Source organism: Eptesicus fuscus, chromosome 12 (genome assembly GCF_027574615.1).
Source record: "Eptesicus fuscus isolate TK198812 chromosome 12, DD_ASM_mEF_20220401, whole genome shotgun sequence".
NCBI classification, from domain to species: Eukaryota; Metazoa; Chordata; class Mammalia; order Chiroptera; family Vespertilionidae; genus Eptesicus; species Eptesicus fuscus.
Window position 1 is genome coordinate 50,977,249 of NC_072484.1, and position 13,070 is coordinate 50,990,318.

At 44.1% G+C, this 13,070-nt stretch overlaps 1 protein-coding gene across 1 annotated transcript in view; it reads left to right on the forward strand.

Annotated features, from left to right (window-relative positions):
- The window catches only part of ZNF407 (zinc finger protein 407), a 376,632-nt gene that overhangs the window by 258,780 nt on the left and 104,782 nt on the right, over nt 1-13,070 (forward strand). The window contains exon 7 of the mRNA XM_008160418.3: nt 10,786-10,964. Within this exon, the coding sequence (XP_008158640.2) occupies nt 10,786-10,964 (179 nt within the window). The remainder of the gene's footprint in view (nt 1-10,785; nt 10,965-13,070) is intronic.

Sequence of the window (13,070 nt, forward strand, 5' to 3'; positions counted from 1 at the left end):
ACTAAATAATATGGGTTTCTAACAGAGACAAAGCTCAGTGCCACTGCCTCCAATTTCCCCCTTGCTATTCATTGTTTTCCAGTAGAGTGGGAGGTAAGAAGGAGCTCATTAGGTTGAAAGCAGGTCATGGCTTTTATCTGTTGTAGGCGCCATGTGCACAAATTGAGTAGAGGAGTAACTTGTGGACGTGGATGTGGAGCCTTGAATGGTGAAGAAGAGGTGGGGAATTACATACTTACTGTCAGGACACAAGGAGCAGTGAAACAGTCTGCAAAATTCCTGTTTGATAAACCAGTCTGAGGCACTGGTGAATCCATTGGTAAGTGTGTGGTTAGATGTTTTAAAATCATTCAGGTTAGTAGAGCATTTTGAATAGTGGGAAAGCAAGATATTTTTAGGCCATCCTCAATTAAAGATATCACTGAAGGGGTGGGGAGTGTTGCAATCCTATAAGTGACAGCTGGAATTTTCAACTCTGTTTGAAAGTAAGGTTTCACTTAATGAAGCCCAGCCTTTTTTTAAGGTTATTGATATAGATGACTTATATTCCTATCAAATCATATTAACTTTGAGGACATATAAAAAATTATTCATTTTAATGATTATTTTATAGAGTAGACAATAAATAATAGGGTTAATAAATCTATTTTGAAAATAATATGTCAGTACATAATTTTTTTGTAACCACAGACTTTCCACATAAACCAGAGCAGTAATTAGGCTGAATCACTTCTGTTATGGAAGCGCCTCCCAGGGACCTGCTCCTGGGGATTGCCTGATGGGCTAGGCTGACGCTGTGGCTGCCACGTGGCCCTTCTCCATGAGCACATGTGTGTCAGCTGCACTGAGCATGACCGTGAGTGTTGGGACAGCAGCACAACCTGGCACCTGCATACCTGGTTTACTCGAGCAGTGAGGACAATCAGTAGTGCACCACTTGTTGCCTGTTTCTCTGTATTTACAAGTTCCTTTTCCTTCTAACACTCACATAATTATAGCTGAGAAATGCAGAGCTCTTTTCAACCAAGATTCTAGAAATACTTTCTTCTAGCACTTTTATAATTTAGTGTTCTTATGTTTATCTTAAAATCCAAAGGAGATTTATTTTTGCATGATGTAGGACAATAAGACTATAACTTATTTTTCCTTATTTTTCCTTGTAGTAGGCAGTTGATTCAACACCATTTATTATATAAACCATCATTCCTCCTTGATCTGAAATGACCTTTTTATCCCTTTGTCTTTCAGTGATACATTTAGCTCAGCATTCCAAATAACAGTCATCTATTTTCTAAACATTGTTGACAGAATGCTCCATTTTAGGCAGAGGAATATGAAATTCTTTATTTTTGTACTAGTGGCCCGGTGCACGAAATTCGTGCACGGGGGAGTGGGGGGTGTCCCTCAGCCCGGCCTGCGCCCTCTCTAATCTGGCACCCCTCGGGGGATGTCTGACTGCCGGTAGTTGGACATCCCTCTCGCAGTCTGGGACTGCTGCCTCCTAACCGCTCGCCTGTCTGCCTGATTGCCCCTAACCACTCTGCCTGCCAGCCTGCTCTCCCCCAACTGCCCCCCTGCTGGCCTGCTTGCCCCCAGCTGACCCCCACTGATGGCCTGCTCGCCCCCACCTGCCCTCCCCGCCGGCCTGCTCACCCCCAACTGACCCCCTTCCAGCCTGCTTGCCCCCAACTGGCCCCCACTGATGGCCTGCTCGCCCCTACCTGCCCTCCCTGCCGGCCTGCTCGCCCCCAACTCCCCCCCCCCTGGCCTGCTCGCCCCCAACCCCCCCCCACTGGCCTGATCACCCCCAACTGACCCCCACTGATGGCCTGCTCACCCCCAACTGACCCCCCCAATGGCCCCCTACACCGGCCTGATCACCCACAACTGCCGTCCCATCTTGGCCTGATCAGCCACAACTACCCTCCCCTCTTGGCCCCTAACAGCCTCTACTTTAGCCCCGCCACCATGGCTTTGTCCACAAGAACGTCCGGAAGGTCTCCTGGAAGGTCTCCCAGCCTAATTAGCATATTACCCTTTTATTAGTATAGATAGAAGCCTGGTGCATGGGTGGGGGCTGGCTGGTTTGCCCTGAAGGGTGTCCCGGATTAGGGTGGGGGTTCCTTTGGGGGGTAGGGCATCTTGTGCGAGGGGCCTGTGGTGGTTTGCAGGCCAGCCACACCCATTGGGGTGGGGGTCCCCACTGGGGACGGTGCCGGCCTGGGCGAGGGGCTGGGGCAGTTTGCAGGCCAGCCCTGCCCTCATGGGGTGAGGGTCCCCATTGGGGGTGTGTGTGGCCAGCCTGGGTGAGGGGCTGAGGGCTGTTTTCAGGCTGGCCTCACCCCCTTCAGTGTGGGGGTCCCCTCTGGGGTGCCTGGCCAGCCTGGGTGAGGGGCTGATGGCTGTTTGCAAGCTGGCCATGCCCCCCAGCGGGAACCCTCACCCCAATGGTGGCGTGGCCAGCGTGGGTGAGGGGCTGAGGGCCGTTTGCAGGCCTCTCCCTTGGCAGCCGGCCCCGCCGACCCAAGCCTCCTGCGAGCTCAGGCCAGCCCCGTGGCTGCCACCCACAGGCCCCTCCTTCAGCGGCCAGCCAGGGTGGGCGGGAAGCTTGGGTCGTCAGGGGCAACCCAAGCCTCCCGCTCGCTCTGGCCTTCTCCATGGCCGCTGCCCACAGACCCCTCCTTTGGCGGCTGGCCCTGGTGGGCGGGAAGCTTGGCTTCCTCCATCGCTGGAGGTGACCCAAGCCTCCCACCCGCTCCGGCTGGCTCCGTGGTTGCCGCCATCTTTGTCCTGCTAATTTGCATATTCCCTCCTGTTTGGTTGTGGGTGTCGTGGAGTGATGGTCAGTTACCATATTTCTCTCTTATTAGTATAGATAGCTCGTATCCAGTTTTAAATTTAAATAGCACAGATTGGTAATCTGAAATTATCCGGCTCTTTCCTCATGGCCCTGTTAGTGCAAATGTAGGTGGTAGAGGACTGTGTATCCTGCCTGGGCTGTGCTATGTGAAGGGGAACAAGGCCTGAGCTTGTACATTGGAGACTTTCTTCCAGCCTGCAGTGACTGAGCAGCTGTGTGTTTCTCTCTCCCACAGAGAGTCTCAGGCTTGTTAGACTGGTTTTATGCTCAGGAAATTTGTAATTAAATACTGCTGGTTAAAAAAAAATGTGGTAACTTCTCAAGTTTAATTTATATAAAGCTTTTTTTTTTAATTGTTACTTACTTTGTATTCACGTTATAAAGATATGGCAGAAATCCCTTTCCACTGAACTCTTGGATAAATGTGTACTATAGTGAGTAGTATTGATACACTTAACTATAGGGCAGGTATTTTGAAGGACAGAAGCTCAAAGAGTATATTCTGAACAGGCAGGAAAAAATTGCATTTTCAAACATATACACATACATACACTATATAACTTTCAGGCATCTATTTTTACTCAAATGAATTGAAATTGCTTTCCATAATCAGTGAGAAAATTGCTAGTAATGATCCAGATAGTTGAACTGTTTGCATTTAACAGAAAGACTGGTAGTAATAATAAAAAGTGAATTTAGTACCTACCGTATATTCTATATATATTTAATGTCATTCCCCTTAACCCTTATGAAGCCTTATGAGACTGAACAACAAAAAGTGTTCCTTGATCAGAAAGTATGGGAACCAAAGTGTTAAACAAAATTAACATATTTCTTTATGTAGAATTTTCAGAATTTTTTACATCAATTTACACACACAACAGGCCAAATTGGTACATACTAATAAATACATAGAAATGGTCTGTGTCTTGATGTTAATTTATTATTGGCTCAGGTCTCTCTAGTCCTGTGGTCAACTCAAGATGTTTGCCACGCCAGCTCAGGACCACAGTAGTGACATGGGGCTGGGGTAGTATGTGTGATCTGGGGGAGAAAGCAGCGCAGAGTGTGCACTCTACCAGAGGTGACCCTCCTGCAGCATGGTTCATGCAATAGATTGGCACCTGCATGGACAGGCTAGCAGACCTACAGGCACACCTTGCTTTATTGCGCTTCACAGACACTGCATTTTTTATAAACTGGAAGTAGACCCTCCATCAGCAACAAAATCACAACTCACTGAAGGCTCAGATGAGGGTTAGCATTCTTAGCAATGAAATATTTTTTATTTAAGGTATGTGCATTGGTTTTATAAGTAACCTTGTTGCATACTTAATAGGCTATAGTATAGTGTAAATATAACTTTTACATGCACTGGGAAACCAAAAATTTTGTGACTCGCTTTATTGTGATATTTGCTGTATTGCAGTGGTCTGGAAATGAACTGCAATATCTCTGAGGGACACCTGTAATAAAAAGTCCAGTCCTAGCCCTTTTGGCTCAGTGGATAGAACATCAGTCTGCTAACTGAAGGGTCCTGGATTCGATTGTGATCAAGGGCACATGCCCCGGTTGTGGGCTTGCTCCCCAGTGTGGGGTGTGCAAGAGGCAGCCAATCAATGATTCTCTCTCATCATTGATGTTTCTCTCTCTCTCCCTCTCTCTGCCTCTTTGAAATCTCTCTCCCTCTCCCTCTCCCTCTCCCTCTCCCTCTCCCTCTCCCTCTCCCTCTCCCTCTCCCTCTCCCTCTCCCTCTCCCTTTCCCTCTTCCTTCTTCCCTCTCCCTCTCCCTCTCCCTCTCCCTCTCCCTTTCCCTCTTCCTTCTTCCCTCTCCCTCTCCCTCTCCCTCTCCCTCTTCCTCTCCCTCCTTCCCTCTCCTTCCCTTCCTCTCTCTAAAAAGTAGAAAATCAATAAAAACATATCCTTGTGTGAGGACTTAAAAAAAAAAAGTCCAGAATTAGCTTCAAATAAATAACATGATGAAGGTGCCATTTCAAGTCTGAGGGAAAGATAGGCCATCTTTAATAACTGGTAGTGAGAGATCTGGCTGGCAGTCTGGATTCACATTTTATACTATGCTCTAGGATACTTTTCAAATGGATCTAATGTTTAATGGAACATGGTTTAACTATACAAGTCATAGAACCAAGTCTAGGGCAATTATTTTATAACCTCCAAGTAAAGAAGCCAGAACAAAAGATGAATGAAATAAAAAACTGCTTTTCAGAGATAGCATAAGCAAAGTCAAAGGAAAAAAATGAAACTAAGGAAAAAAATTTGTGACTTTGTCATAGAGTTCCTCTTCTTAATGAATAAGAGAATAACAACCCTGTAGAAAAAGATAAAAATATGAATAGACAGTACTTAGAAAATACATATGGCATTTCCACATTTAAAAAGATTCATTTATTACAGAGAAGTGCAAATTGAAACTTTTAGAAATTAAAAATCGAAACTCCAGTGAGCTATCATTCTTCACCCACCACATTGGCAAAAAATCTAAAGTTTGGTAACACTGCATTGGCAGGAATGTGCAGAAACAGGCTCTCTCAAACATTGTTGGTGGACGTGTAAATTGCTACAACTTCTCTGGAGGGCAATTTGGCAGAATTTATCAAAATCACAAAAGCATATGCCTGTTGACACTTGAAGCAGTTCCACTTGGCATCATGAGATTCTCTTGGCATCTGAGGAATGGAAAATGTTGTAACACGCTCAGTCACCACAGCCTTGTTTGTACCCACAGATGATTGGAAACAACCTACATGCCCATCATTGGAGGATCAGTAAAGTAGATCACGCTATATCCTTACTGTGAAATACTGCACGGCGATTAAAAAGGAGAAGATGAGGGGAGAGGAGAGGGGAGGGGTAGAGGCAAGAGGAGAGAGGCATCAGGATGCTCACATGTATTAATGGGGAAATAACCCCACACCTCACTCGCTGTTAGGTGAAAAAAAGCAAGGTGCTGAGGCGTTATGCTAACAAATTTATGTACAAAGTTGGGGGAAAAGAATATACAGCATATTTATGGCTTGAAAAGGTCGATTTTACTTCTCCCAAAGACTGGTAAGAAGTCATGAATTGTACTTCCCTGGCCCACTGGGGGTGGTCTGGGCAGCATGGGCAGTAGTAGGAGGGAGGCTGACTGTATCCATTGTTGGACATGGATCTTTACATACGTGAATGTATGTTTATTCAATAACTTCAGTGGTACTTTCAAAAAATAATCAACATAAGATAATCAAAAGAGGAAAACAACAGTAGAATTATTTTTAAGCTTCTTCTCCTTCAGTTAAAGAAAATAGAATTAATTTATACTTTTTGTCTTAATAGGCAGTAAGTGTATATGTAGTACTGACAAGTATTTTTGTGGAGTTTAGAAGTACTCATGGTTTTATATTTATTATTTTAAAACACATTGCCTTTGAACTGAATAAAATATTTCTTTGCTACATACTTTTTTAAGAAACCCTAAAATTAGCTCCAAGGTCGAATCCTTTGCTAATTTTGGCTGTGATTGATTGATAGATAGATAGATAGATAGATAGATACATACATAGATACATAGATACATAGATGATAGGTAGGTTGATAACAGGTAGATAAGTGATAGATAGATAGATAGATAGATAGATAGATAGATAGATAGATAGATAGATGATAGATAGTAAGCTGCCTCAAGATTTTCAATGTGTTGTATTCAAAATTTAATCTGAAATCTCCTTGTGACTTAAAATGCCTTTGCATAGACACAGTTCATGCAGGTTGTGGTCCAGCCAGCACTTCATGAGTCCCTGGTCCTCACCAGGCACCTGCATCTTTGTGCTGGGTCACCTGCCTTCCCTTGGAGCACTGCCTCATCCCTGCGAGGAGCACCTGTGTCTGCCCTGGTCCTTGTCCCACACTGTCCTCATCACTGTTGCTTCGTAATAAGCTTGAAATGAGAAAGAGTGAGCTTTCCAACTTAGTTCTCTTGTAGGATTGTTTTTACTCTCTAGGTCTCATGTGTTTCTGTATGAACTGTAGGATTAGCATTTCAATTTCTATAAAAAATACAGGTGGGCTTTTGCAAGAATTGCATAGACTCTGTACATCAGTCTGGGGAGTATTGTCATCTTAATAAGACTCAGTCTTCCAGTCTATGAACATGGTCATAAACACAATCTCTACCTTACCGTCAGTGTCAACCTGAACACCTATCAGTCCCCCACTCATAAAGATTACGTGCCCAATTGGATCAACTGCTGCTTTTTTCCTGGGGATCTAGACATGACTCTGCTTGGAATGCTATCTAGATCACCTGACTTCTGCACGACCTGTCCTTGACGAGCCAGCCACTTTGGTGGAGCCATTCCAATCTCTAGCCAAAAGTTCTGTTTTCTGGAAGAGTCACTTTTGTGCTAAATACCATTCGGAATTATTTAGCAGAAGGAGTCCAGTCTGTTTATTATTTGATGAATCTTGTGACATTGCTGCATGTTTAACCGTATGTTGCGTGATATTCTCAAGTATAAGGACTGTTTGCCCCTACTTTGTAGTTATTCTCCTTTAAATGATGGTGACATAATACGTTATAGCTTTTACTTTTGGGGCTTGGATTGGAATAGTTGGGTTTTGTAAGTGAGAAAAGCTTCTTATCTCAATATCTTAAAAAATTTTATGTTGCACAGCATTAGATGTGGAAGAGTAGATTTTGACAGCATACAAATACAGTTACCCATGAGATATAGGCAATGTATCTGTTCTTTTTTACATATATTTAATGTTTCTTACGTGTGTGTGTAAAACAGACAGTTTAAATACATATACACAGATGTACTATACTTAAATGTATATAGTGTATAGATAGCATAAGTAAAAATATATGTGTATATATCAAGTTCCACAGCACTTTTTCTCATTTTAGTCTGTATTTTGAAATAAAAAGCCTCTCAGCCTTTTTAATATTCACTCCGTTCTCTGCTTGCTTCAGTAATAGTCCCTTGATTATTAGGGTTCCACATGCCATTTGGGTACTAAGAGATGTTGGTTTATTTTTGTGTGAAATACTCTGTCTTCAAAGTCATCCTTCTTTCATTGATGATTAGGATTCGTTGCTTACATTGTCCCTCATCTAAGTGTGCTTCCTGCATTGAAATGAGTCTATTCTGATCATTTTGATTTCTCCACTTGATCAGTGATTGTCTTTGATGACTCTTAATGCCTAGTTTTTTCCATAAGGAAATAATACAGGAATTGCCAGGCCTAATAAACTGCTAGTTAAGAATAGTAATGGCTTTGTTTTCTCGCCGCAGTGTCAGTGAGCAAGGTTGAGTCTAGTAGGTGGAACACGTGGCAGGTCTGCAGAGTCAGGGGCAGAATCTGGAGCAGTTCTCCCAGCTGGTGGGAACTCCAGCTGTGGTCCTCTTCATCACAGAAGGGGATCTTTCTGCATCCTCATCAGATATTTTCCTGTTACTCTGTCAACAAAGGGCAGAGCTGTTATTCCAAGGATATCTACACATTCAGGGGACTCTACCACCTGCCGTTTTCTGGTACCTTTGCTCTGTGAGTGCTGTAAGTAAAGAGGGCTGGGCTGCACTAAGAAGCACTGGCCTTGGGCACAGAAAACCTGTACCAGATCCGCTCCTCGACGTTCCACCCCATGGCCTCCACAGTCCGCTCATCCCGAGTCAGGCTGTCCTCTGTATGACCATTCCAGGTCTCCACCTGGGACAGCTCCAAGGTGGAGGGCCACTGGAGGCACAGGAGCTGACATTAGGTGCTTATTCATCCCCCCTGTTATGATGGTTATTAATTAACAATAAGTATTTATATGACAAGCAAGCTTGGTGATCCAGTGTGACAAGAAAGAGAGAGGCTGTATTTGCATATTGTCACTAAATCTCTTCCATTAGTCCAGGTCAGCAATTTTCCACCGTTGTGCACAGGAATTTTTACAACATGCAGTGCCTGACTAGTTACTGAGGGGCACTGAACTCTTTTCCCTTAAATTGTCAAATAAAAAATGACAACAGTCAACACAACAATAGCCATCTGATGTGAATGAATCAAAATTATTCCTATTTTTATTTTGGTCAGATTGGCAAAAAAAAATTTTTTTCTTGGTGTGCCACAGAAATTTAGTAATTAGTTTATGTGTGTCATGGGATGAAAAGGGTTGAAAATCTTTAGTCTGAGTTCTAAGAGCCCTTGTCAGAGGCAGGCTGGGAACAGCTGAGAACGTCTCTGTTGTTCCAGTTCCCCCTCTTCTACCTTCTCTTTCATGTATGTTGTTATTTTAAATTTATAAAAAATGTAAATTCTAATATATAAATTATTAAAGTCTATTTGGAAAATAAAGAGAAGTGGGCATTGCTCTGTAGCTGCATGAATATCTTGGTGTGTTTCTAGTCTAAACACAGGGATTTGTCTGAATTACTCTTTCTGACGGTACGTAGTTGGGTACATACATTTGATGGCAGACCCCGCCTGTGGATGGGCGGGAGGTGGCAGACACCTTTCCAAAGGAGCGTCTCTTGCATCGAGTATGGGATGGTTCCTGTGAAACAGGATACCCCTCAGGAGATGGGTACTGGGCAGGAGGCAGGTACTGTCCCCGTCCCCTCCTCTGTGGAATTCTGTTCCTAGTGCCATATTCATGAGCGTGGCCTTGCTGAGGTGATATTCTCCATCCTCCTCTTGTCATCAGGGAATGGGTACCTGGCTCTCACGTCCTGTGCAGCTTTTACATGTGAGTGATGGCATAGTTACTGTGAAATGTGGGTTACGGCCATTTTTACATTCTTCACCAGTGTTTCCCGGGTGTACACACTGAAAAGTGACTGTTACACACAAATGCTCCCACTGAGCAGAGCTGAGGTGAGGGGCGCTCCGTGCAGGTACTTCACGGAGCCTTCTGTGACATGGGACCTGATGGCTGCCACCGTGTCCCCACCTGGTTCGGCCGTGCAAGCTTTTCTGCAAGCACTGCCCTGCTGGGTTTTGTTCCTCCAGAGGGCCTCAGGAAGTGCCCATAAGCCGACTGATCGATTTTCCCCTGGCATCCTTTTCTCTGTAGGAAATCTGAGGCTGGCCAGATTTTTTGTTTGTTGTTTTTTTTTCTGGTTAAATTTGTATGGGGCTCTTTTTGTCACTTATCTAACAGTGACAAGGACAAAAGAAAGCAGCAGTGCCTGTGTTCAGAGGGGGCTGGGTGTGCAGTCCTGTTGCAGAGATGGGGAGGGAGGAGCAGGCGGGACCTGGGCTTTACACAGCAGGTCCCCCATCTCTGGTCAGGTCAGGCCTTGTGTCTTGGAATCTGCAGGAACACTGGGCGAGGAGCCGACTCCTGTCTTCAGGACAGTTGGGTGCAGAGTTGTCATTTTCAGTCAGAATCTGCACAGTACAGGAAACTCGGTGGTACTCAATGCGTTGCCCACATGGGGGCTGGGGGCGTTTCTAGCTGCTCTCCTAGCTGTAAACTCTTTCTGAGCCTTTCTGGAAGCCACTCACGCAACAGGACTTAAAGCCAGAGCTGCTTTGTTTCCTTGAAGCTGCAGATTCATGGAGGTGTGGTCTCTCATGCTGGTCCTCAGTGTGAAGGGCGTGCTCTTGGGGTGAAGGAAGTGCCTTTACTGCCCTCACGGGGTACGAGAATAATTTGATGTTAAAATGAAAGGACCTGGCGCTTTGTACTTTCGGTTCTGCATAGAAATGAATCTTGAAGGTGAAAGACCTACTCAGAAATGAGCACCAGGGTGACAAGAACTACGGGCCTCGTAAGAGGGGTGTTTGTACAAGGTAGCACTAGTATAGTAATGAGAAAGGTGCCCAACACATCGCAGGCCTTTGCCTTTGTGTTAGCTTATGCCAGTGTTTGTGGTCTGATGTCATCGATTGGGCCATAATTCGTTTCCTTTTCTTTCTTACATCCTTGGTAGGTCAAACTGTGCTGAAAATATCCGCAAACACATTTTACATACTGGCAAACACGAGGGGGTCAAGATGTACAACTGTCCCAAGTGTGACTACGGCACAAACGTCCCTGTGGAGTTCCGGAACCACCTGAAGGAACAGCACCCCGACATCGAGAACCCTGACCTGGCTTACTTGCATGCAGGTAAGAGCTGCAAGTCTTTCATATGTGTGGTTTTTAAGAGCACTTCATTTTATTCATCACAGTAGTTATGAAGCAGTTTGTCCATTACGGTCATTTACTTCAATGTCTTAAAGTTCGTGACAGTATCTGATCCAAGACTTACAAAAGAGGACATTCCGGTCTTATCCCACTCAACTATAAAACAATCTAAATATGACAGAGTAATTATCCCAGGACAACAAAGTTAATAATAGCAAATATTCAAAACAGTTGAACTGACATTATAGTTGTTTGCGCTTCATATTTAGACTAATTGATAACATTTTAAATTTATTTTCAAAAACTATTTCTGATTGAAAGTGTTATGCCTGGTCACTTTGGACCATGGTTTTCCAGTGAATACCTGGAAAGGAAGAGCATATGACCAAGGAGAGAGTGGAACAGCGTGGGTGGGGGGACATGGTGCCTCGTTCCCAGGAAGTTAGGAGGGCCCTGATGCTCAGGACATGTTGTTGATGGCAGAGGCTGCTCCGTTCTCTTAGCCTCGTTGGATCACATCAGGTACCCTGGAAGGATCTGAGATGTAGCACCAGCTTATGGTTTAATTAACAGCATGCCTGAGTGAGGAATCTTACTGTGCAGAAGTACAAAGTGATGGGTATGAGTGTGGGCAACTATCTTAGGAATTTCTGTGTTTATATCATATCCATGGGTACAGGGATGTTTTAGGCAGTGGCTTTGGGATCAGTTAGAGCTGCTTTTAATTCTGTTTCTTTCTTATTGGCCGTGTGACCACAGGTAAGCTGACCTCATCATACCTGAGATTTCTCATGTGTAAATCCATGTGGTGGTATCTCTTTAAAGAAGCAATTGCCAACCTTTCGGACCATCGGAACACCAGTGGTCTGTGGACCATCGGTTGGCAACCGCTGGTTTAAAGGATCATTGTGAGTTTAAGAAGGTAATGGCTGTAAAGCTATGAGGCTCTCAGCACAGTACCATCTATGCCTGGCATGACTGGGGATCCTGGGTGTGGGCGATGCTGGGAATGTGACAACAGTGTCTGAAAGACATGGGACATTCCACCCACAGTGCAACACTTGGTTTGCAAATATGTAAACACTGCTTATATACTCTCTACAATAAAAGAAACAGACTTGGTGATAATTTGAATTAGAAGAATATCTATACATTGGACAATGTCTGCATATAAGGTTATTGTAGTTTTCTGCTGATGTCTTATTTCCAGTGTCTTTGTTTATGCTCACATGATTGACTTTTTAAAGTACTGGTAGAATTTTTGATTTGGTAATCTCTGTTGTATCCAGGGATAGTTTTGAAAAAGAAAAAGAGGTCAGTTGTCTGCATTTTGGTGATGTTACTGAGGAGATTTTGAACTGCACTGATGAAGTGAAATTGAAGCATCTTCTGCCATCAGTCCCTGTGGGTTCTGCATTAATATGAGAACCTGACAGCAGATCTAGAACTGCTGTGTCTGAAAGGGCCAAGCAGAGCCAGCTCAGGTTGTAGTTGTCTGCAGTGCTGTTTCAAGTCCTATCTGCGCCTCTTCTCAAGGTGCAGCTGATCTGTGCTCTCTCTCTCATCCGTGGCTCCAATTAGACATGAAAAGTGGGTTATTCCCCTAAAGTAAAGTATCTCTAACTTTTAAATAAAGGAAACACCAGAGAAAGGAGGGAAGCTGCCTGGGGAAAATGTTCGCTTTGCCGTCCTGCACCAAGGGAGAATGCTGTGCAGAGTGAGAAAATGACCCTCCTTTCCTTGTATTTGTGGGATGCTCGGGTGTATACCCTACTTTTCTGTTGATATTTTTATAATTCTGTTAAGAATGTTCTCCTGTGTAAGTCATAAGAGCAGTCCTCAGTATTTTCACAAAACAAAATCCATAGGTACATGTGGGTGTCAACTGTGTATTCCTTCTTCTGCGAGGCAAATATTGCTCTTCAGTAACTCTTTTGCGTTGGTTAAGAGAAAAATGTAAAAAGGTAAATTTTTTAGATTGACTGAGTCTTCGGTCTTGTAACTACATCATTTGTAATACGTTTAAGGATGTGTGAAATGAGCCTTCCTCTGGCTCTAAGCATTGTGCCTAAGAAAGTTTTCTTGAGA